At 44.4% G+C, this 24,452-nt stretch overlaps 1 protein-coding gene across 2 annotated transcripts; it reads left to right on the top strand.

Moving 5' to 3' along the window:
* Positions 1-363: 363 nt before the first annotated feature.
* On the top strand, positions 364-22,629 carry LOC121277498 (coiled-coil domain-containing protein 80-like). 2 transcript variants are annotated; one of them, XM_041187054.1, is made up of 8 exons: positions 364-1,124; positions 1,215-2,543; positions 5,425-5,581; positions 7,346-7,479; positions 9,636-9,784; positions 19,972-20,075; positions 21,756-21,836; positions 22,142-22,629. In XM_041187054.1, the coding sequence occupies exons 1-8, from the start codon at positions 411-413 to the stop codon at positions 22,423-22,425; spliced, it is 2,952 nt and encodes a 983-aa protein (XP_041042988.1). In that variant the 5' UTR covers positions 364-410; the 3' UTR covers positions 22,426-22,629. The 2 variants fall into 2 exon arrangements, with proteins under 2 accessions (XP_041042988.1, XP_041042986.1); XM_041187052.1 differs by having other exon boundaries at positions 364-2,543.
* Positions 22,630-24,452: the final 1,823 nt, after the last annotated feature.

Genomic DNA, 24,452 nt, shown 5'->3' on the forward strand with positions numbered 1-24,452 from the left:
TTCTGTGAGAATCTCTCGATTCCTGCTGCCTTTCGCTCGCTTTGTTGCGGTGTGTGTTGTTTGTTTTTTTTTTTGCAGGTCATCTCTTGGTCTCTGTCACACCTGAACACCGGCTGTTTTGGTTTTTATTAGCTTCCAATATCCGCACAAAGTTTAAACAGGACGCAGGCGGCACTGAAACGTCGGGTTGCCATCAAAACTTGCCCAGAGGTTGGGAGCCTTGGTTTGCAAATTTGGAATGAACCAGGAAGCTCGCTGAGTTCTCCCTCCCTCTCTCTCTCTCTCTCCCTCCCTCCCTCCCTCCCTCGTATCTGGGGTGTGGGCAGGGATTTGGAGTGTGGGCAGGGATTTCTTTTACACTGGGCTCTGCTCGGGGTTGATCAGTCAGTCAGTCAGTCTGTGAGCTTGGGATGGGGGGAGGAGGAGAGAGAAGGAGCGCCCGCCAAGTTTGCCTTCTGCTGCTGTCCCTGCTGGTAGCCGGGTCGGGGGGCTCCCCCGACCTCCCCGGGGCTGGGAAGGATGGACCTCCGGCAGACCGGGCCGGTTCCCCGGCTCTGCCAGCCCCCAGGGGAGGAGGGGGACGCAGCCAGAAGCCGCCCCTGGCCGCCCCCAAAGCGGAGCTGGGTCCGCTGGCCAGTTCCTTTGGCAAGTTTCGGCTGCTGGTTCTCGCTGCTCCGGACCCCTCGGACAACTCCTACCGGCTGATGGAGCGGCAGCTGGACGTGAAGAGCCGGGAGTTGAGGTGCCAGCTGGCGCTCAGGGACCTCCTGCTCCTGGTCTTGTTCCAAGGGGCCGGGGGCAAGCTGGTCACCATCTCCCAGGAAGGCAAGGTGACCGAGCAGAAGCTGGAAGCCGAGGCGGTGGCTCCCATCATGCGGCACCTGTCCCTCAAGGAGGGCCGGTTCAACATGGTGCTGCTCAGGAAGTCCATGCAGCTGTACGAGCGCTTCCCCTACGCGGTGCGAATGGAGGCTGTCCTGGAGACCGTGGACCAAATGCCCCTCAGGAAGATAGAGAGCGTGACCAGGAGAGGGCAGCAGCTCAGGTGCAAAGGTTCTGGGGCCAGGAGATGGGGCCCAGGGCAGCTCCACACCAACAACAGAGGAATGGTCAACAGGGGAATGGTCAACAGGGGAATGGCCAACAGGACACTGGTCAACAGGGTAATGGCCAACAGGACACTGGTCAACAGGGGAATGGCCAACAGGGGAATGGTCAACAGGGGAATGGCCAACAGGACACTGGTCAACAGGGTAATGGCCAACAGGACACTGGTCAACAGGGGAATGGCCAACAGGGGAATGGTCAACAGGACACTGGTCAACAGGGGAATGGTCAACAGGGGAATGGTCAACAGGGGAATGGTCAACAGGACACTGGCTAACAGGGTTATGGTCAACAGGGCAATGGTCAACAGCAGGCTGAGATCAGCCTCCCCCAATTCTCAGAAGCCAATCAGTCCTCAGAGTGTTGGGTCCCTGAAAAGAACAGCATCATTGCATCCAGGCAGCAGTCGGCGGACATTGGGCAAACAGAAAGGTTCAGCCTTAACCCCAAACTCAGTTGGCAAGAGAACAGCTGAGAGCCTTAGGAGTGCGGCTAAACCCAGGGAGTCCCCCACGATCCCAGTGCGATCAGGGCAGGGGTCGGTGGAGACCCTGATGTTTCAGATCAAAGAGAAAGTGCAGCAGATGTTAATGGCCAAACACAGGAACCCTGTCCAGCCCAGGCCAGCTCTCATCACCCAGAGTGGGAACCAAGTGTCTCGGACAGGACCTCATACCTACCACGTACCCCAGGTCCAATCTAAGGACTCAGCCTCAGCAACCTCAACCATGGCTCCACTTAACCAGCCCACTGCTGGAACTGACCAAGATTTCCAACTGACCAAGACTACTGTCCTGAAATGGGACCAGCCCCAATTCTCTACAGACCAAAAGCTGGACGAGGGGAACCCTGAGAGACCAGGAATCTTTGAATCTAATCCAAACACAGCCCAATCCCAGGACAGATTTCCTTTTTTCCAAACTCTGGAGAACTTCTCCACTGCTCCCACAGTGTTAGCACATCAGAATGCCGAGTCAGGACATTGGGTCTATGGGTCACCCAACACACAAGCCACTTTTCCTGGGCTCTCAAACCCCTCTGGCCGGATGTCTCAAGTCACACACCCACACAAGGACCCTCTCATCAAGATCACCCTACCCAAATCCCCCAGGGCCCCTGTCACTGCGCAACCCACTGAAATCTGGACTCGTGACAAGGTAGGGGGAGCAGTAACCCGGGCTGGGACTAACCTATCTCCAGAAACAGAGCAAAGAGCAGGGGGTACGACGCAGGACAGTCCAACATCTGTTCGACCCAGGGGGAGGAAAGCAGAGAGCAGGCATGGAGGGAACTCGGACAAATCAGTCAGGAACAAAGGCCGGAAAAACAGGAGAAACCGGAAGAACAAGAAAAATGGCTCCAGAAACTCGAAGCAGATCGATAACCAGGAGCTGATGGGGTTTTTAAATCATTTTCGGAACAAGCGGAGATTACTGGTGAGTCATGTTAAAAACAGACGGGCAGGGTGGAAGGGGAGGGCCGTGCTACCCAAGATAAGCCATGTCTGATGGAGCTTTGATGCGTATTTGGTCCAGTTGATTGCAGGGCTTCCAGCCTGTGTCCAGCGCAGGACCATTTCTATGGAGTAAGCGATGTATTTGCCTTTTGAAAAATCATTGCTGGTTTATTTTGTGATGCGTTCAGGGTGAGTGGTGCCAATTGAATCACCCTTCATACCCCCCCTTCCCCCATCAACCCTTCAGCCTTTTAAAAACACAATGGAACAGGAGTAGGCCATTTGGCCCCTCAAGCCTGCTCCATCATTCAATAAGATCAAGGCTGATCATCCACCTCAGTTTCCCTTCCTGCACTATCCCCCAAATCCTTTAGTTTCCTTAGAGTACTAAAATCTACCAATCTTAGCCTTGAATATACTCAATAACTGAGCATCCACAACTCTCTGGGGTGGGGAATTCCAAATATTCACAGCCCTCTGAGTGAAGAAACTTCTCCTCAGTCCAAAATAGCCAACTCCTTAACCTGAGACTGTGACCCCCTAGTTCTGGGTTCTCCAACCTGAAGGAAAAAACCTCTCAGCATCTACCCTCAAAATCTTGTATGTTTCAATGAAATCACCTCTCATTTTTCTAAACTCTGAAGAATACAGGCCCATTCTACCCAATCTCTCCTCATAGGGCTGCTTTCTCATCCCAGCAGTCAATTTACTGAACTTTCTTTGCAATGCCACCATTGGAAGCACTGCGAACTGTGAGGAGGATAGTGTAGAACTTCAAAAGGACATAGACAAAGTTAGTGGAATAGGCAGACAAATGGCAAATGAAGTTCAAAGCAGAGGAATGTGAAGTGATTCAGTTTGGTAGGAAGCACATGGAGAGACAATATAAAATAAAAGGTACAATTCTAAAGAGGCTGCAGGACCTGGGTGTATACGTGCATAAATAATTACCAGAACTCTGAGGTGCAGAGGGATCTGGGTGTCCTGGTACATGAATCAGGAAAAGTTAGTAGTCAGGTACAGCAAGTGATTAGGACGGCAAATGGAATGTTGTAATTTATTGCGAGGGGAATGGAATATAAAAGTAGGGATGTTTTACTACAGTTGCACAGGGCCTTGGTGAGACCACTTCTAGAGTACAGCTTTGGTCTCCTTATTTAAGAAAGGATATAAATGTGTTAGAAGCAGTTCAGAGAAAGTTCACTCAACTGATTCCTGGGATGGTGAGGTTATCCTATGAGGAATGGTTGGACTTACTGGGCCTGTATCCGTTGGAGTTTAGAAGAACGAAAGGTGATCTTATTGAAACATGTAAGATCCTGAGGGGACTTGGCAGGGTGGATGTTTCCCTGTGGGAGAGAGACTAGAACTAGAAGACACAATTTAAAAATAAGGTGGAGATGAGAAGAAATTTTCTCTCTAAGAGTTGAGAATCTTTGGAACTCTCTTCCCCGAAGAGCGGTGGAGGCAGGGTCAATGAATATTTTTAAGGCAGAGGTCAATAGATTCTTGACTAACAAGGGAGTCAAAGGTTATCCGGAGGTGGAATGTGGAGTTGAGGCCACAATCAGATCAGCCATGACCTTATTGAATGACAGAGCAGGCTTGAGGGGCCAAATGGACTCCTGCTCCTGATTCTTATGTTCGCATGTCAGATTGGAGGAGTTAGGACTGTTTTCCTTGAAGAGAAGGTTGAGAGGAGATATTCAAAATCATTGGTGGAAGGATTGAGAATGTGAGGGCACAGATTTAAAGTAATTGGCAAAAGAAGCAATGAGGAAAAAGTTTTTCATGCAGTGAGTGGTTTGGATGTGGAATGCACTGCCTGAGAGTGCTTGTTTAATTCTTTTATGGAATGTGAGCATCACTGGCAAGGCCAGCATTCATTGCCCATCCCTAATTGCCCTTGAACTGAGTGGCTTGCTGGGCTATTTGAGGGCAGTTAAGAGTCAACCACGTTACTGAGGGTCTGGAGTCACATGTAGGCCAGATCAGGTAAGGACTAAAGGGCATTAGTGAACCAGATGGGTTTTTACAACAATTGATGATAGTTTCATAGTCACCATTACCAAGACTAGCTTTATATTTCAGCTTTATTAACCGAATTTAAATTCCACCAGCTACCATGGTAGGCTTTGAACCTATGTCCCCTGATCATTAGCTGGGTCTCTGGATTACAAGTCCAATGATGTTACCACTCCACCACCATCTCCTGCGTCCTCAGGTTCAACTGAGGCTTTCCAAAAGGGAATTGGATTATTCCCTGAAAAAGGAGAATGTACAGGGCTACAGGGAGAAGGCAGGGGAATGGCACTAGGAAGGAGCATAACCAATCTGAAAACAGTCAGTGTCTTTTAAAACTTGTTAGATTTCTCCTGAAAAGTCAAAGTATCTATCTATCCAATCCTCTAATCCAGTCCTCTGTATATCAAAGTATACCTGGTATCAGTAAAATGTGACTATGAAACAGTCAGATTGTGTTGTAAAAACCCAACCAGTTTACTGATGTCTTTTCGGGAAGGGAATCTTAGTCTGCCCTATATGTGATTCCAGTCCCACACTGGTCATGGTTTATTTCAAACTTCCCTCTGAAATGAGTTAGCAATACATTACAACGATGCAACAAATTGGACTGCAGTCCTTCTCAAAGGCAAATGGGGAAGGGCTATAAAATGGCACTTGTCGGTGACACTCAGATCGCAATGATGAACAATAATATTTAAAGTGTTTAATGAGTAATTAATGCATGGTTTCTTTTGTGAATTAGGCTGTGAGATCCTAAATGTTGAGCTGAATGCCTTGTCAGGCTATTGGCTCAGCCGCTATGTGTTTCTGTGATGCATCTTGTCGTGTTTTGACAGCTGCTCACTGCGCCCAGCAAAGACAGCAAGCTTTACATACACCAGAGGGACGAGTACCTGGAGCATGTGTGCCAATTAGCTGTCAGGAGAATCAGCATGATTGCTATCCTGGGCTCGCAGTCTAACAGTACTCTGACGGTGGAACATTATCAGAATGGTGAGTGTCAGCTCACAACACGCATGTCTTGTTACTCCTCGCTCCACATCTGCCCCCTACCCCATTCCTCCCCTTCTATCCCAGTCCTTCCATCCCTATTCCCCCCTTTATCTGCCCCATCATTCCAACCTCCCACCTCAATTATTCCTCTTTGTTCTGCACCCACAGCCCTTCTTATTCCGCCACCCCATTCCCCCACTCTCTGCTATCCTCTGCATGACGCTTGACACTAAGTTGAGATAGATGATTCACTGGCTGGGTACGACACAAATGGCACAGTTTTTGAAAATTAAGAACAGGAGGAGGCCATTCAGCCCCCTGAGTTTATTCTTTCATTAATTTAGCTAACAGCTGATTTGTATTTTAGCTCCATCTATCCACCATGGTCCCTTAATCCTTAATACCCTTTACCCAACAAAAATCTATCATATGAACAAGGAGTAGGCCATTCGGCCCTTCGAGTCTGCTCCGCCATTTAACACGATCATGGCTGATCTGTTAGTAATCTTAAACCTGCATTTTACCTACCTCCGATAGTCTATCACCCCCTTGTTGGTTTGTTCATTTTCAATTGAGCCCCAGCCTCAACAGCTTTGTTGGGGGAGGGAGTTCCAGATTTCAATTACCCTTTGTGTGAAGAAATGCTTCCTGATATCAATGTCCTAGCTCGAAGTTTAAGGTTGTGGTAAGTTGGCATAATGTCCTATTGTCTCTGGCATCTGAATTCACCATTAGTGCAAAGACGAGATGGAAGTTGTTACATTTTTACAAGTGAAACCTCCGACAATGAAGCACTCCCCGTGACTGCACTGGAAAATCAGCCTAGATTATGTGCTTCAGTTGTAAAGTGAACCTTGAACTCACAAACCTTCCAGGTGAGAGTGCTATCCAAGTCAAACTGACAAGTAATCATTGAGTAGTAGTTGGCAGTTAGTCAGAGGCTGGGCTTATCACACAGTCAATCTTGCTGCCTTTTGGCATCTCCAAACAAATTAATCCAACAGTGAGAGAGGTGGAACTTAGAAACATGGGAGGGATTTCTTCACTTGATTTGTATTTGCTTGAGTGCAGTAGATTGAGGGGCGATCTGAGCGAGGTGTTTAAAATGTTAAAAGCATTTAGTAGAGTAGATACAGAAAAACCAGTTCCCCCATTGAGCAATCCAGAACAATATGATGTACTGTTAGAGTTAGAGCTCAGCCATTCAGAAGTGAAATCAGGAAGCCCATCTTCACACAAAGGGCAGTGGAAATCCCTCCCAAAAAGCCGGTAGGTGCTGGGAGTCAGTTGGAGCTTTCAAGATTGTGATAGACACTTGTTGTGTACGGGTGTTGAGGAACATGGAATGAAGGTGGGTAGCTGGAGTTATAGAATGCTTACAGCACAGTGTGAGGCCATATGGCCTGTTGTACAACTCACATAGTCCTATCCCCCTGCCAATTCCCTGCTGCAGCCTTGCTCTCTGGTGATGACCATATACGGCCATGACCTGAATGGTGAATGGTGGAGTAGGCTGAAGGGGCTGAATGGTCTCCTCCTGTTCCTAATGTTCTTATCAGACGACAAACCTACTCTTGTTCGGTGTCCATGGTTTAAGTGAGCATCCCCAAGCAATGGGGGAAGGATTCAAGGTGTGGTTGGGCTTGGGGAAAGTTAAATGTAGAGGAGAAAATTAAAACTTCAAATAAAAGAGGAAGATGTGGCTTTCGGAGGCATTACACACTTCACTCTTCCTCAATATAAATTTTCACTTCCATTTTTTAGAAGATGAAGTAGCACTCGAAAATCCAGTGCTCAATTCTGTCAGTGTTGATCTGATTGTACAGCTACGGAGAGACTTTGGGATGACGTTTGATGAATTCTTTATGGTTCTGGTTGATTATGATATGAAAGTTAAGGTGAGAGCTGACATTTTCTATTTTAATATCAATCTGAAACAATTTCTTTCTGTTCAGCATGGAAAAAGGAAATTTGCATTTATACAGGATCTTAGGATTCAGGCTTGTCTTGAAGAAGCATTTTACACAATGTTACCTTTAACTGAACTGGACTAGCCATATAAATACTGTGGCTACATGAGCAGGTCAGAGGCTAGGAATCCTGCGACGAGTAACTCACCTCCTGACTCCCCAAAGCCTGTCCACCATCTACAAGGCACAAGTCAGGAGTGTGATGGAATACTCTCCACTTGCCTGGATGAGTGCAGCTCCCACAACATTCAAGAAGCTCAACATCATCCTTTTTTTCCATTTGCTCACAGGATGTGGGTGTCACTGGCTGGGCCAGCATTTATTACCCATCCCTAATTACCCTTGAGAAGGTGGTGGTGAGCTGCTTTCTTGAACCGCTGCAGTCCAGGTGGTGTAGGTACACCCACAGTGCTGTTAGGGAGGGAGTTCCAGGATTTTGACCCAGCGACAGCGAAGGAACGGCGATATATTTCCAAGTCAGGATGGTGAGTGGCTTGGAGGGGAACTTCCAGGAGGTGGTGTTCACATCTCTCTGCTGCCCTTGTCCTTCTAGATGGTAGAGTCATGGATTTGGAAGGATCCTTGGTAAGTTGCTGCAGTGCATCTTGTAGGTGTACACATTGCTGCCACTGTGCGTCGGTGGCGGGGGGAGTGAATGTTTAAGGTGGTGGATGGGGTGCTGATCAAGCGGGGCTGCTTTGTCCTGGATGGTGTCAAGCTTCTTGAGTGTTGTGGGAGCTGCACTCATCCAGGCAAGTGGAGAGTATTCCATCACACTCCTGACTTGTGCCTTGTAGATGGTGGACAGGCTGTGGGGAGTCAGGAGGTGAGTTACTTACCGCAGAATTCCCAACCTCTGGCCTGCTCTTGTAGTCATAGTATTTATATTTATCCATGACAAAGCAGCCCGCTTGATTGGCACCCCATCCACCACCTTCAACATTAACTCCCTCCACTACCGACGCACAGTGGCAGCAGTGAGTACCATCTACAAGGTGCACTGCAGGAACTCACCAAGCGTCCGTCAACAGCACCTTCCAAACCTGCGACCTCCACCACCGAGAAGGATAAAGGCAGCAGGTGCATGGGCACACCACCCAGCAAATTCCATTCCAAGGCACTCAGCATCTGACTTGGAAATATATTGTTGTCCTTTCACTGTTGTTGGTTCAAAATCCTGCACAGGGCAGAATCCCCCAAACAGCAACAAGAATCGAATGAACAGTTAATGTGTCTTTGATTAAGTGAGGAATGTTGGCCAGGACACCGTAAAAAAAAACTTGGGTTTACATAGTGTCTTTCTTGACCACCAGATGTCTCAAAGCGTTTTGCAGCAAATGATTTTTGAAATCTCATTCTTATGGTAATGCAGGAAATCGCAGCAGCCAGTTTGCACACAGCAAACTCCCACAAACAGCAGTATGGTAATGACCAGATAATCTCTTTTAGTGAGGCTGACAGCAGGATAACTATTGGCCAGGACACCGGGGAAAACTCTCCAGCTCTTCCTTAGAGAGCAGACTGGGCCTTAGTTTACCATCTTATCCATCAATACTGCACTGGAGTGTCTGCCTACATTAACTCGGAATGAGAATACTCCCCACTGAGACACAGCTGGCAAAAGAAACTATTTCTCTAGTGGCGAATCTAGAACAAGGGGACATAATGTTAAAATTCGAGCTAGACCGTTCAGGAGCAAAGTCAGGAGGTACTGTTTGACGTGCAGGGAAGTGGAAATTTGGTATCCTCCTCCTCCCAAAAGATTGTTGATGGGAAACAACTAGAACTTTCAAAACCGAGCTAAATATTTGTTCGATAAGGGTATTGAGGGGTATGCAGCAAAGGCTCCAGTGGAGTGGAGGTGTAGATCAGCTATGATATAATTATTGATGGAGTATGTATGAGGGGCTGAATGGCCTCCTCCTGTTCTCAGCGTTTGAAACAGCTGGGTACTGCTGAGTTTGTTGTTCGAACTGGTATAGTAACGTTTTGTATATCGCACAGGCTACTGATGCAGCGTTCATGTACTAACTGCTCTCCTTTTATATTTCTGTGTTTCTCCCCTGCACCCCCCCACCCCCCAGCAATATTTTGATGTCCCTATCCCTGTTAAGGTTCTGGTGGATTATATGGACACACTTCCCTCTAGGAGGCTAGAGGTACAGGAAGAAAAGGAAAATGGTGTCACCTGTTTCAAACGCAGACAGTTCGACATCAACAAATTTCTTTCCAGGTATGTGTGAGGCGTCTTGGTCTGTGTTTCCTTCAGTAAGGATATTAGATGCACGTAGTCAACACAACCTTTCCTTTACTGCAGGAGTATCTCCTCCAAAGCACCACCCACCCCCAACATTTACACCTGTTAATCTGTTATGGTTAGGAGGGGGACATTAATTTCTCCTCTCACCACAGAGAGGTACTTTTGATTTGCTTCCCCTTTTATAAGTAGTGGCGAATTTGCCAACCTGTCGGTTTGGTGTGATCCAATTTTCTATTAGTAAACCCACAGCAGATAGGATGAACTCAAAGGGTTAATTTATTTGAACACACTCAGATGCAGGAAGGTCATAACGTTGCTCCCTTCGCAGTCATACAGGAAAAGAGGGACAGAGAAAAGAGAGATTTACAGGGCATAACCCACAGGGAAAAGAAATTGTGTTTCACATGGGTTCCTGAGTCCAGAATCACAGTGTAATGAGGTATTCCTTCACAGAGGTTAGCAGGCTAAAAACCAGTGCTGTATAATTCACTTTTCCAGTGGTGTTGATGTCACATGATGAGATGGACATGCAGAGATGAATCAGTCTTGTAGCTGAGGGTACAGAATTCCCAGTGGTAGCAGTGTAGCTGGGGGCCAGATGTCCAAACCTGGGCAAAAGCCCCTTTTCTGTGAGGCTGCTTATAGGATGGTAACCTCAGACTGAACTTGCAGTTTCACAAGGCAATATAACTGGTTTCACAAACTGGAGGTCCATGTCACATGACTCCCACCTCTCCACATTGTCTTTGACAAGGGATGGGTATCCCTCATCTGGGTTCCCAAGATGGTTAAATGTTCCAGCCATTAAGAATTGAAAGGAAAGTGGTGGGGTCCTTTGTCCTAGCAGACGAGTACACTCCAGTTGGCCAGCCTGGATTATGAGATGCAGATGAACTTTGTGTAGCTCTCTGAAATTGGTCTCTACAGCCCACAGTGGGGTTGTTAGTATCTCTGAGATTACGAGGTGCAAGTTTCTGTGATATTGCCAGATAGCTCCTTTTATTGGGGAGTCACAGGTAGACATAGCTTTAGCCATTTTAGTCCAGTTTTAGAATTTAGAAATAGCCATGAAGATATCTATGTCTATTTTATGAAAAATACAGGGTGAAGTCTTAGACCCCCCTCACAGATCTCTATGTCCTTCACTGACATGAACGCATAAGAAAACATTAAATAAAGTCTACTAGGCCCATTAAGTCCACTCTTCCCATAACCCATATACAATTAACCCTATCACTGACTCCACCCACCCATTTAATCCCCTCCCACAGCCAAATTCTTATCTTCTTTCATGGGATGTAGGCATCACTGGCAAGGGATTTGTTGCAGTTAAGAGTCAACCACATTGCTGTGCACTGGAGCCACATGTTGGTCCAGACCAGGTAAGGATGGCAGATTTCCTTCCCTAAGGGGGCATTTACTAATTAGTAAACCAGATGGGCTTTTGCAACAATTAATGATAGTTGTCATGGGACTAGCTTGCAATTCCAGATTAATTGAATTTAAAATTCCACCAGCTGCAGTGGGATTTGAACCCATGTCCCCAGAGCGTTAGCTTAAGCCATTACATTATAAGTCCAGTGACATTACCACTATGCCACCTTCTGAGTCTGGAGTTCCAACTAGGCCATGACTGGGTAAGATGGCAGATTTCCTTTGTGAACCAGATGGGTTTGTTTACAGCCATCAATGATAGTTTCATGGTCACCATTACTGAGAGCAGCTTTTTAATATTCCAGATTTTTATTAATTGCATTTAAACCATGTCTCCAGAGCGTTAGCCTAGGTCTCTGGATTACAAGAACAGTGACATTACTGCTACAACACGATCCTCCCCCTGTATGCTATGAATAATGAAATCTAATGCTTTATGTTCCCTGAATGGAATACCCAACCCAGGAATGCAAAAGAGATGAATTAATATACATAGTTCACATTGAAGCCTTAATGTGTTAAGGATGTGTTTCCACTGAAACTTAATCCCATTGTTACATATTGTCAGGATCAGTAACTTATCTCAGCATATACCCTCCGATGGTCTGGATGTTGATGACTGAGTGTTGCTGCGATGCCCACTGGAGTTCATTGTTCAATACTCCAAATACATAATGATCCCTTGGGTGAGGTACCAGAGATCATCCATCAACTATACATTAGCAAGGACCCACCACTCTCAGGAGAGAAGAGAAAGTAAACCCAGATATTAAACACATATCATCGTTTCACTGTATGTATTGAAATTGAATGCATTGTTTTGAGAGTTTTGTCCCTGACCAGGTCACAGCCTCTGTGAATCCCACATGTAAACTCTGACTGTTGTATAGCATGATCCAGACTGAAAACTAGGTTTAGCAGTTCTAGTAATACAGGGTTTTGTACGAATCTGGAACATAACCAGATTCTCAGTAAAATAATATAATTTCCACCTAGGGAATACAGATAGTTTTGGCAGATACTGGTAATTGGGTTGAGTGGGTTATAAACATGTAATATACAGGATTACATTGGCTGTGTGTATCCATTCAGCTGAACCAGTTCATGCTGGTGCTCATCTGCACTCGAGCCTCCTCCCATCTTTCCTCATCTAAATCCACTGTCATAACTCTATAGTCCCTTCTCCCTCAGGTGCTCATCTAACTTCCACTTGAAATAATCAATGATTCACTTCAACCTCTCCCTGTGATAGCGAGTTCCACTTTCTCACTGCTCTCTGGGTAAAGAAGGTTCTTTTGAATTCCCTATGGGATTTCTTGGTGACATCTTATATTGATGGCCTCTAGTTATGCTCTTCCCCACAAGAGGAAACATCCTCTCCGCCTCCACCCTGTCAAGATCACTCAGGATCTTATATGTTTCAATCAAGTTGCTTCTTACTCTTCTAAACTCCAGCGGATACAAGCCTATTCTGTCCAACCTTTCCTCATAAGACAACCCATCCATTCCAGGTATTAGCCTGGTAAACATCTGAACTGTTTCTAACACATTTACATCCTTCCTTAGATAAGGAGACCAATACTGTACACAGTACTCCAAATGTGGTCTCATTAGTGCCCTGTGCAACTGAAGCATAACCTGCCTACTTTTGTATTCAATTCTGCTCGCAATAAATGATAACATTCTATTAGCTTTCCTAATTATTTGCTGTACTTGCATACTAGCCTTTTGTGATTCATGCACTAGGACACCCGGATTCTTCTGCACCTCAGAGCTGTGCAATCTCTCACCATTTAGATAATAAGCTTCTCTTTTAGTCTTCCTGCCAAAATGGACAATTTCACATTTTCCCACATTATACTCCCAACTACCAGAACTTTGCCCACTCACTTATACTTATCTGTATCTGTTTGTAGCCCCCTTATGCCCTCTTCACAACTTACTTTCCAACCTATCATTGTGTCATCAGCAAATTTGGCAACCATCCCTTCATCCAAGTCACTTATATAAATTGTAAACAATTGAGGTCCCAGCACTGATCTCTGTGGCACACCACACATTACATCTTGCCAACCTGAAAAAGACCCATTCATGCCTACTCTCTGCTTCCTGTTAGCCAGCCAATATTCTGTCTATGTCAATATGTTACCCCCTATACCATGAGCTTTTATTTTGCACAATAGCCTTTGATGTGGCACTTTATTAAATGCCTTCTGGAAATCTAAGTACAGTACATCCACTGGTTCCCCTTTATCCACAGCACATGTTACTCCCTCAAAGAACTCCAATAAGTTGGTTAAACATGGTTTCCCTTTCACAAAACCATGTTGACTCTGCCTGATGACCTTGAGCTTTTCCAAGATCCCTGTTATAACTTCTTTAATAATTGCTCTAACATTTTCCCGATAACACTTGTTAAGCTAACTGGCCTGTAGTTTCCCACTTTCTGTCTCCCTCCCTTTTTGAATAATGGAGTTCCATTTGCTATCTTCCAATGTAATGGGACCTTCCCCCAAATCTAGGGAGCTTTGGAAAATTAAAACCATCAACTATCTCACTAGACACTCCTTTTGTGACCCTAGGATGAAGTCCATCAGGACCCAGGCTCTTGTCAGCCCAACACCCCAACAATTTACTCAGTACCACTGACAGTAATGTTCCAGACTTCCTTCCCCACTTCCAAGTCCTGGTTTATAGCTGCTTCTAGAATGTTACTTGAATCCTCTATAGTGAAGTGGGGGAGGAGGCGGCATAATCACTAGACTAGTATTCCAGAGCCCCAGGGTAATTCTCAGGGGAATTTGGGTTCAAATCCCACCATGGTAGATGATGAAATTTGAATCCAATAAAAATCTGGAATTAAAAGCCTGATGATGACATGAAACCATTGCCAATTGTTGCAAAGATCCATCTGGTTCCCTAATGTCCTTTAGTGAAGGAAATCTGCCATCTTCGTCTGGTCTACATGTGACTCCAGACCACAGCAATGTGGTTGACTCTTAAATGCCCTATGAACAAGGGCAATTAGGGATGGGCAATAAATGCTGGCCTAGCCAGCAACACTCACATCTTATAAAAGAATAAAAAAAAACGGATGCAAAATACCTGTTCAATTCATCTGCCATCTCCTTGTGTTTCCATTATCAATTCTCCAGACTCACTTTCCATTGGACCAACACTCACTTTGTTAACTCATTCCTTTTTAAAATATTTATAGAAACTCTTACTGTCTGCTTTTATATTTCTGGATAGGTTTCTCTTATGCTCTAATTTTTCCCTCCTTATTAGTCTTTTAGTCATTCCTTGCTGTTCCTTATATTCTGTGCATTCTTCTGGCCTTCCACCTATCTTAGTACAATTATATGCTTTTTCTTTAACCCTACTATCTTTAACCTTTCTAGTTAACCATGGATGGTGTTTCCATCCTTGGAATTTTTCTTACTAGTTGGAATGTATCTATTCTGTGCATTCTGAAATATCCCCTTATATATTTGCCATTGCATCTCTATTGACCTACCCCTCAACCTAATTTGCCAATTAACTTTAGCCAGCTCTGCTTTCATGCCTTCATAATTGCTCTTATTTAAGTTTAAAAACATAGTCTCAGACCAACTCCTCTCTCCCTCAAACTGAATGTAAAATTCAGTCATACTATAATCGCTGCTACCTCGGGCTGCTATCACTATGAGATCATTAATTACTCTGATCACATTGCACAATACCAGGTCTAGTACAGTCTGCTCTCTGGTTGGCTCCAGAACATACTGTTCTAAGAAACTATCCTGAAAACATTCAATATACTCCTCATCTAGGTTATCTTTGCCCATCTGACTTTTCCAGTCTATATGTAAATTAAAATCTCCCATGATTGTCATTGTGCCTTTCTAACAACTCCAACTATTTCTTCCTTTATGCTCAACCCTACCACGTGGTTACTGTTAGGGGGGCCTGTACACAACTCCCACAAGTGACTTCTTGCCTTTACCATTTCTCATCTCTACCCGAACTGTTTCCACATCCAGGTTTCCTGAATTTAGGTCATCCCTCTCTATTGTGCCAATACCATCATGAATGAACAAGGCTACCCTTCCACCTTTTCCTTGCTTCCTGTCCTTCCTAAATATCCTGTACCCTTTAATATTCAGGTCCCAATCCATGTCCTCCTGCAGCCATGTCTCTGTATTGGCTATCAAATCATAATTATTTATTTCTATGTGCGCTCTCAGTTCATCTGTTTCAAATGCTTCGTGCATTCAAATACAGAGCTTTTAGTTTTATCCGTTCATTTTTTTTATAACCTCTAGTTTCATCTGTTGATATACTGTTAGATTTGCACTCTCTATCCCTTCCTGTTTTTCATTTCCCACAATCATACCTTTTTCTTACATCTTGTCTCTGCTTTTTGATCTACCACATCTTCCTAAATTTGATCCCTTGCCCCACTATTTAGTTTAAAACCTTCTCTACTTCCCTAGTTATGCAGTTCGCAAGAAAACCGGTGCCAGCACGTTTCGGGTGTAACCGTTCCAATGGTACAGATCCCACTTTCCCCAGAACTAGTGCCAGTGCCTCACGAACCAGAACCCACTTCTCCCACACCCAGTCTCTGAGCCACACATTCATTTCTCTAATCTGATCTGTCCTATGCCAGTTTGCACGTAGCTCAGGTAATAATCCAGAGATTATGACCTTTGAGGTTCTGTTTCTTAATTTGGTGCCTAGCTCCTCATACTGACTATGCAAACCTCCTTCTTTGTCCTACCTCTGACGTTGGTGCCTGCTTGGACTACGGCGACTGGTTCCTCCCTCTCCCACTGCAATTTCCTCTCCAGCCCCAAGCAGACATGAACCCTGGCACCGGGCTGTACTCTCGCTCCTTGCTGCAGAGAATAGTGTCAATGCCTCTGATATACTATCCCCTATTACCATTACATTCCTCCCCCAACAGGCTTCCTGTACCACGGTGCCATGGCCAATTAATTCATCCACCCTGCAGCCCCCACTCTCAACCAAACAAGTTGATAAAACCTCAAACCTATTAGACAATTGCAGCGGCTCACACTCCTGCCCTCTGAGTCCCCTTTTCCTGCCTCACTTGCAGTCACACTCTTCTGTCCAGAACCAAATCAGAGGACCTTGTCCTAAGAGGTGTGACTGCCTTCTGGTACAAATAATCCAGGTAACTTTCCCCCTCCTTAATTTTTTAAAAATATTCATTCTTGGGGTGTGGGCATGGCTGACTAGACCAGCATTTATTGCCCATTCTTAATTGCCCTTGTTGAGAGAGCATTTTGAGAGTCAACCACAATACTGTAGGTCTGGAGTCACATGTAGGTCAGATCAAGATAAGGACAGCAGATTTCCTTCCCTAAAGGACGTTAATGAACCAGATGGGTTTTTACAACAATCAGGAATGGTTTCATGGTCATCATTAGACTTTTAATTCCAGATTTTCATTGAATTCAAATTTTAACATCTGCCATGGTGGGATTTGTGCCTGGGTCCCCAGTGCATTACCCTGGGTCCCTGGAACACCAGTCCAGTGATAATACCACTACACCACCACCTCCCCCTACTGTAATGTCTGTAGTTCAACTTCCTGTTCATAAACTCTGAGCTGAAGCTGCTCAAACTTCAAACACTTACTGCAGATGTGTGTGCCCTGGATCAAACTGACATTCAGGAGCTCTCACATGCTGCAGCTGTGACACATCACCTGTCCTGACATCCTTAGTGTGTTCTAATTAACTATTTAACTAGTTTATTCAGTTATATATTTTACTTTGGCTTTTATATATTGTATTAACCTTACCACCCAGTTGCTAGACTATTTTGAACCTTCAGAATAGAATAAATCTTAGTCACTCACCAGATACTCACCAAATAACTAGCTTCTTCTCCTGGAGCAGAGAATGACCAGTTTCTGAAGGCTGAGAAAGTTAGAAAGCAGGAAGCAAAAGAGCACTTCTTCCCTTCCTTCCCTAGCTCCCTTAATTACCCAACTCCCAGCACTCTATTCTAAGTCACACTTCTTGCAGTAAGCCTTACCTACAACACCTCTTTCCCCCTATGAATCAAATTCCCACTTGAACCAAATACACTCCACTAATTTAGGCCCTATTCAGGCAAAGGGCTTTCAGGTCATTGACAGTTAACTGTCACTAACTAGGCTACTTAACTTACTCGAGGCCTGTTAATTCTGGGTTGTTAGTTCTAGGTCAGAATCTGACTCCTACTCCAAAATTGATCCCTGGAGAGGGAGCACGCAGTGTCCACTGGCACCGTCGAGGCCTTCCATGCTTGGTGGGCACTGTGGGGACTGGGGTCCTTTATCGACCCCTTTAATCACATTTTGATTTGATGTTGGTGAGTTTCCTTTGCATTTTGTCTTCTGTTTTTGTAGTTTCCCTTTAAGGGACTGCTTTTACTTTGTCCCTGATTTTGTTAATTTAGTTTAATTGTTTTGACTGAAAAGAGTTACTCCAAAATTGAACTTGAAAAAGATTTACCCGTTGAATTTCCACTTGAACCAAATTCCCAAATATACTCACTCGGTCTCTGTCTCACTCAGGCCGAACCTGCACTCATTAATCGTGCACCTCTTACTGATATGGTTGGAATAGTTGAGCCTGAAGGTGACGAGTACATGGATGAGGGTTTCAGCAACAGATGGGCTGAAGGAGAGTTAAGCTGGGTGATGTAATGGAGGTGGAAATCAGAGATCTTTGTGATGGAAAGGAAATTGGATCTGAAACTCAGCTGGACAAGATGCTTAGTTTGCAAAAGGTCTCATTTAGATAAGATAGTGGTGTTGAAGGGAGACAAGCCACAGTGTTTGTGGTGTGGCCAGGACAGGGAGGGTAAGGGCATAGGTGTCAAAGATGATAATTCTGGCTTTCGCAATACTTAGCTGGAGGAAATTTTATTTTTTCAGCATTGTATGTCAGGTGTAGAGGGATTACAGAGGAGGGTGTTATGACCCAGCAGTTTGGTAAAGCTGAGTTATTTAACAATCCCAGAGGGAAACTTTAATCAATTGTCATAACCCTATATTTTTAAGTGGTATGTTTGAGATACGACTCTAAATTCAGCAATCAGACCACCAGTCCTTGAGAGGTTTTATATTAAACTAAATGAAACATTTTGTTAATTTACACAAGTTAAATATATACACATGGCTACAAATTACTATTATCATAACTTTTAACAAATTCCCAAACTAATCTCCATTAAAGCAACCGTAACCCGTAGACTTAACCAGGCATCAGACAAAGCAACTTCACTGTATGAATTCAAAATGAAGTTCCTTTCACTTTGTTTCCTGTGGAGACAGTTGTAGGCTTACAGCTACTTTGATCTTACATTGCTTCTGCCATGCACACACAAAACTGCTGAAGTTATACCTAGCACAGCTCATTGCATGTGAATTCTCATTGTATTGCCAGCCTCTTTGAACTCCACTTCTTCTAACAATAAAACCCCTTTCATTGTACCAATTTTATTAGTAATATAAACATATTGCTTGGTCTCTGCTAGGTAGGTGCCAGATTTCACCCCACTTCTTGAATGCTCTATTCAAAAAATGCAAATACACTTTAACTCTCTTACATCTCAAAACTAGTACACTTCAAAACACCCAGACTGGCTGGCTTTAATCTAATTAAGACACACCCACAGACTAAACCTCTATTTTAAAAGGAAAATATTTTCCAATAATATTATATACATTAATAGCCTCATGACAGAGGGGCAATGCAATGAAACTTTAAACACAAGCTTGATATTTTATATTTGAGAGGATGGGGACTAGTGGCCTGTCAGATATCACAGAGGCAGCGGTGGAGAGGGTGGAGCTGGGTGTTATAGGGGAAAGGATGGCATAGTGGTGATGTCACTGGACAAGCCAGAAGCCCAGGCTGATGCTCTGGGGACAAAGGTTCAAATCCCATCAAAGTAGCTGGTGGAATTTAAATCCAATTAATAAATCTGGAATTAAAAGCTACTCTCAATAATGGTCACCGTGAAACCATCATTGATTGTTGTAAAAACCCATCTGGTTCACTAATGCTCTTTAGGGAGGGAAATCTACTGTCCTTACCTGGTCTGGCTTACATGTGACTCCAGACACACAGTAATGTGGTTGACTCTTAACTGCCCTCTGAAATGGCCCAGCAAGCCACTCAGTTCAAGGGCAATTGGGGATGAGCAACAAATGCTGGTCTTGCCAGCGACACCCACAGTCCATGAAAGAATAAAGGAAAAAAAATCAAATCTGCAGACATGTCTGTGGATGTTGCTGGGGCATGGTGTAGATGTGGAAGAGCAGGAGAATAAGGGTGAATCCCGAAGTGACAATGTGGAAGTGGGAAGAGAAGCCATTGCTAGAAACGTTGTGGTCATAAACAGATAGGTGAGTGTGACACTGAAGAAGGGCAGCAGGGAAGATGTTTCGGAGGAGGAAGATAAAGTGATCAACTATCAATGGCTGGCGTATGGTTAAGGAAGACAATCAGGAATAGTGCCCCAGGATTACAGTCACAAAGGTTGATGACTTTAGTTTGAGCTGTTCTAGTTCTGTGGGAGAGGTGGAAAGCTAACCGAAACCTCAAACTGAGAAAGTGTACTGAACGGGAATTACAAGCGGAAATATTTTAGCAGTTTGGGAATTGCAAGAAAGAAGAAAATCTATTGATGGGAGGATGTGAAATTCATATTGTTATTCTAAGGTTAATGTGGAAACGAAGATTGTTGATAATTTCATCTCCTTCTGAAGAAGAATGGGTGTTTCAACAGCAGCTCACATCATTACATGGCCAGGCCTGCAATCTGGGTAAGTTATTTCAACCTCACCTCCTTCTTTCACTTCTTTGCCTAGTGGTGGCCAAAGCACCCATTTCTTCCAGTGTTTTACACCAACAGATCATGTACCAACTGGTGGAGTGCTGGGGAGATTTCAACACTCCACTGCCAGTAAATTGCAAGCTCCCTGCAATATATCAATCCAGCATTCAGAGGCAGCAAGCTTGGTCTCCTCTTGCTGAAGCATTTCAACATGTACCATACTAAATACAGTGAACTCAAAGTACTGTGGTGGAAAACGTAATCCGTTTTACACAGAAAAAGATCCAGAAAAATTGTTGGCACAAATGTATGCTTAGTTTTACTGGTGGTAGTTGAGGGTGATTTTTGGCCAGGACACAGGAAAGAGTCCATCTTCTTCAAAAACCATGCTGGGAGCTTCAACAGTCACCAGAACTGGCAGGTAGGACTGGGTAAATGGGAGTAAGTTACAGTTCAGACATAATCTAAATGAATATGGAACAAGTTTAGCTGCCTGAATGGCCTCCTCTCGTTCCTATGTAATCTCAGTTAACAGTTCATCTGAAAGACAGCAACTCCAACAATGCAACACTTTCCAACAATGCAACACTTGCTTGGTACTGGACAGGGCTGGCAGCCAAATTTGTTTTTTTAATGATTCTTGGGATGTGGGCTTCTCTGGCAAGGCCAGCGTTTATTCCCCATCCCTAGTTGCCCCGAGAACAGGTGGGTTTAATAGGCCAGTTCAGATCAACTACTTTGATGTGGAACCGGAGCCGCATATTGGTCAGACCGGCTAAGGATGTCAGTGAGCCAGTGTGGATTTTTAAATGAAACAATAGCTTTATGGTCATTGTTGACATTGTTTACTGATTTTGGTTTTTTTTTTTATAAACTGAACTTAGAATCTTAAACTGCCTGGCGGGATCTGAACTCAAGCCTTTTGGATTGTGTCCAGTAACATAACCACGACATAACCTTATCCTAATTGATGCTCAAATCATGGCGTGCAGCTTAAATCCACAACCTGCCCGGTGGACACCACACAGACTGGGGTGTTTTATCGACCCCCTTAACTACTTTTTGATTTAATGTTTGTAAGTTTCCTTTAAAATTTGTCTTTGGTTTTGCAGTTCCCTAATTTTGGGGCTGTGTTTGTTTTGTCCCTGATTTTGATAATTTAGTTTATTTGGTTGACTCCAAAAGAGTTAAACCCACAACCCTTGACTCAAGGTGAGGGTGCTACAAACTAAGCTACGCTGTCACCCTACTACAAACCACACTGATGCTTCAAGAATATTTGATAGTGTGTTACAGTTCACTCAGGTAATCTGAGTTGCTGTGGCAGTTGGTAGTCTGGAGCTATGGATAGTGATGGTAGAAGCTTTTCATCATACGGCTGACCAGAAATCTCTCTCACTCTTACTGTCTGCCATTAGTTTGTGTTGGAAGGATTTGCAAGTTGATACTCAACCTGTTTGACTATGTTTTGAATGTTCCTTCCTTGGCCATCAAGCACTGGGGTAGGACTGGAACCTGAAGCATCTAGCTCAGAGGCAGGGATGCTGCATCATAACACCTCCACTCAAAGACATTTATGGCAGTGTTAAATCAAAAATGCAAATGCCCTGTACTGTGTGTTTTTTTTAATAGAAGAAGCAAACTTTTTTTGTATTCTGTATTTGATCAGGAATTCGCCATTTTACACTGCTGAAGTTGATAGGTTCAGGGGAAGACACTTCAGGATCTCTGGAATTGTTTCCATTAAATGGTAAGAGCATTTGTTGGATCATGTATTAATTCATACACTAAGTTCTGCGTGACAGTTACACAGGGTTACATGTTCAGTTTAACAACTCAACCAGAAAGCAGTACCTCCAACAATGTAGCACTGCTTCAGTGCTGCGCATAAGTGCAAGTCCAGGTCATGAGGTCATGTGCTGAAGTGGGGTTTGAACCTACAGTCTTGTAACCTTGAAGCATGTGCGTTGCCGACCACACGTGGCTAATGAGACTTAGTGCAAGTGAAACTCAGATTTGTTTGCTGAAATGTTTGCTTTAATTTACTGAACATAGGGAGGTCCGAGGTAGAGAATGAGGAGCTTTCCTCAATGGCAGTGAGAGGCCTTCGCGAACACTTCCAGATCAGCGATGAGCACTTTATGATGCTGCTAATCGGTAAGGACGGCACCATCAAGTCCTGGTACCTGTCTCCCATGTGGTCGCTGGCGACCATTTATGAACTGGTCGACTCCATGCAGCTCAGGCAGGAGGAGATGAAGCTTCAAAAGACACTGGGAATCTACTGTCACGACGATGCACCTTCCCCTCATTATCGTGGATATCCTGAGCATGCATAGCAGCACAACAGTGGGAAATAATTCTTACATGAGACTTTGATTGCATTTTCAAAGCACCAGTGTTATGAACTTTATGTAATTAGTTATATAGTCAATTTATATCAGCAAACATGCAATGGACAGTTTACAATCAATGTTATTACTGCACTTGTTAGGATGGTAGTGTCTGTGCTGTGGTAACCAATACAGTGTCTCCCCTAATGAGCTAAGTTGCCTTTTTGATGCTAAATATTTTTCTTTCACCAGCCTTTAAAGACACAAGTCATGAAACCTGCTCCCATATTTGCAGAGATGCCTGCATCTCTTTTGCAGCACCCTTACCTTGAGTCAAAAGGTTGTGGGTTTAAGCTACACACCATGATTTGAGCATCAGTTAGGATGAGGTTATGTTACTGGACACAATCCAAAAGGCGTGAGTTCAGATCCCGCCAGTTAGGAACTCCCTAACAGCACTGTGGATGTACCTATACCACGTGGACTGCAGTAGTTTAAGAAGGCAGCTCACCACCACCTTCTCAAAGGCAACTAGGGATGGGCAATAAATGCTGGCCCAGCCAGCGAAGCCCACATCCCGTGAATGAATAAAAATCATCCCTGCCACACTAGACAAGGCACAGTAAAAGCTGGACATGCTTGTAAGTGATTACCTCTTACCTCTACTTCCAACATCTTTCTTCTTTCTGTACTTTATCAATGCTAACAATGATTATTGCTCTTCCAAACTTTCCTCTCAGCTCCAAATATCCAATCCGATATAGTCTTCCTCCTGCCTTTATTCTCCCTGTATTGAAAGCAAGATTTCCTAGGTCTTCAAAACTAGAACTCCTTTACAGAGGAACAGAAGCAGGCCATTGAATCCCTCAAGTCTGAGTGTCCAGACGGCTATGTTACCTGCCCGGTGCTTGGGTTCGGGACATCTGCCCGGAGCTGGACAGGAACTTGCAGTGGGAGGGGGAGGACCCAGTCGTTGTGGTCCATGTTGCTACCAACGACATAGGCAGGACAAAGAAGAAGGTCCTGCATAGTCAGTATGAGGAGCTTAGCACCAGATTAAGAAGCAGAACCTCAAAGGTCATAATCTCTGAATTATTACCTGAGCCACATGCAAATTGGCACAGGACAAATCAGATTAGAGAAATTAATGCACGGCTCAAAGACTGGGTGTGGGAGAAGTGGGTTCTGGTTTGTGGGGCACTGGCACCAGTATTGGGGAAAGTTGGATCTGTACCGTTGGGATGGTCTACACCGAAACCATGCTGGGACTGGTGTTCTTGCGAGCCGTATAACGAGGGAAGTAGAGGGGGTTTTAAACTAAGCAGTGGGGGCAAGGGTACAAATTTGGGAAGATGTGGTAAATCAAAGAGTAGAAACAAAGCAAAAGAGAAAGGTACTATTACAGAAATGAAAAACAGACCATGACAGGAATGAATAGAGAGTACAGATCTAACAGTAAATCAACAGATGAGACAAGAGGTTATAAAAGGATAAAACTAAAGGCTCTGTATCTGAATGCACAAAGCATTCGGAACAAAACAGATGAACTGAGAGCGTACCTAGAAATAAATAATTATGATTTGATAGCCTTTACAGAGATATGGCTGCAGGAGGACATGGATTGGGACCTGAATATCGAAGGGTTTAGGACATTTAGGAAGGACAAGAAGCGAGGAAAAGGTGAAGGATTGGCTCTGTTAGTTAATGATGGTATTAGCACAATAGAGAGGGATGACCTAAGTTCAGGAAACCTGGATGTGGAAATGGTTTGGCTAGAGAGGAAAAATGGTAAAGGCAAAAAATTACTTGTGGGAGTTGTGTACAGGCCCCCTAACAGTAACCACGTGGTAGGATGGAGCATAAAGGAAAAAATAATGGAACTTGTCGGAAAGGGATGTTGATAATCATGGAAGATTTTAATTTACATATAGTCTGGATAAGTCAGATGGGCAAAGCTAGCCTAGTTGGGGAGTTCATAGAAGGTTTCCAGAATAGTTTCTTAGAACAGCATGTTCTGGAGCCAACCAGACAGC

Source organism: Carcharodon carcharias, chromosome 4 (assembly GCF_017639515.1).
Source record: "Carcharodon carcharias isolate sCarCar2 chromosome 4, sCarCar2.pri, whole genome shotgun sequence".
Classification (NCBI taxonomy): Eukaryota; Metazoa; Chordata; class Chondrichthyes; order Lamniformes; family Lamnidae; genus Carcharodon; species Carcharodon carcharias.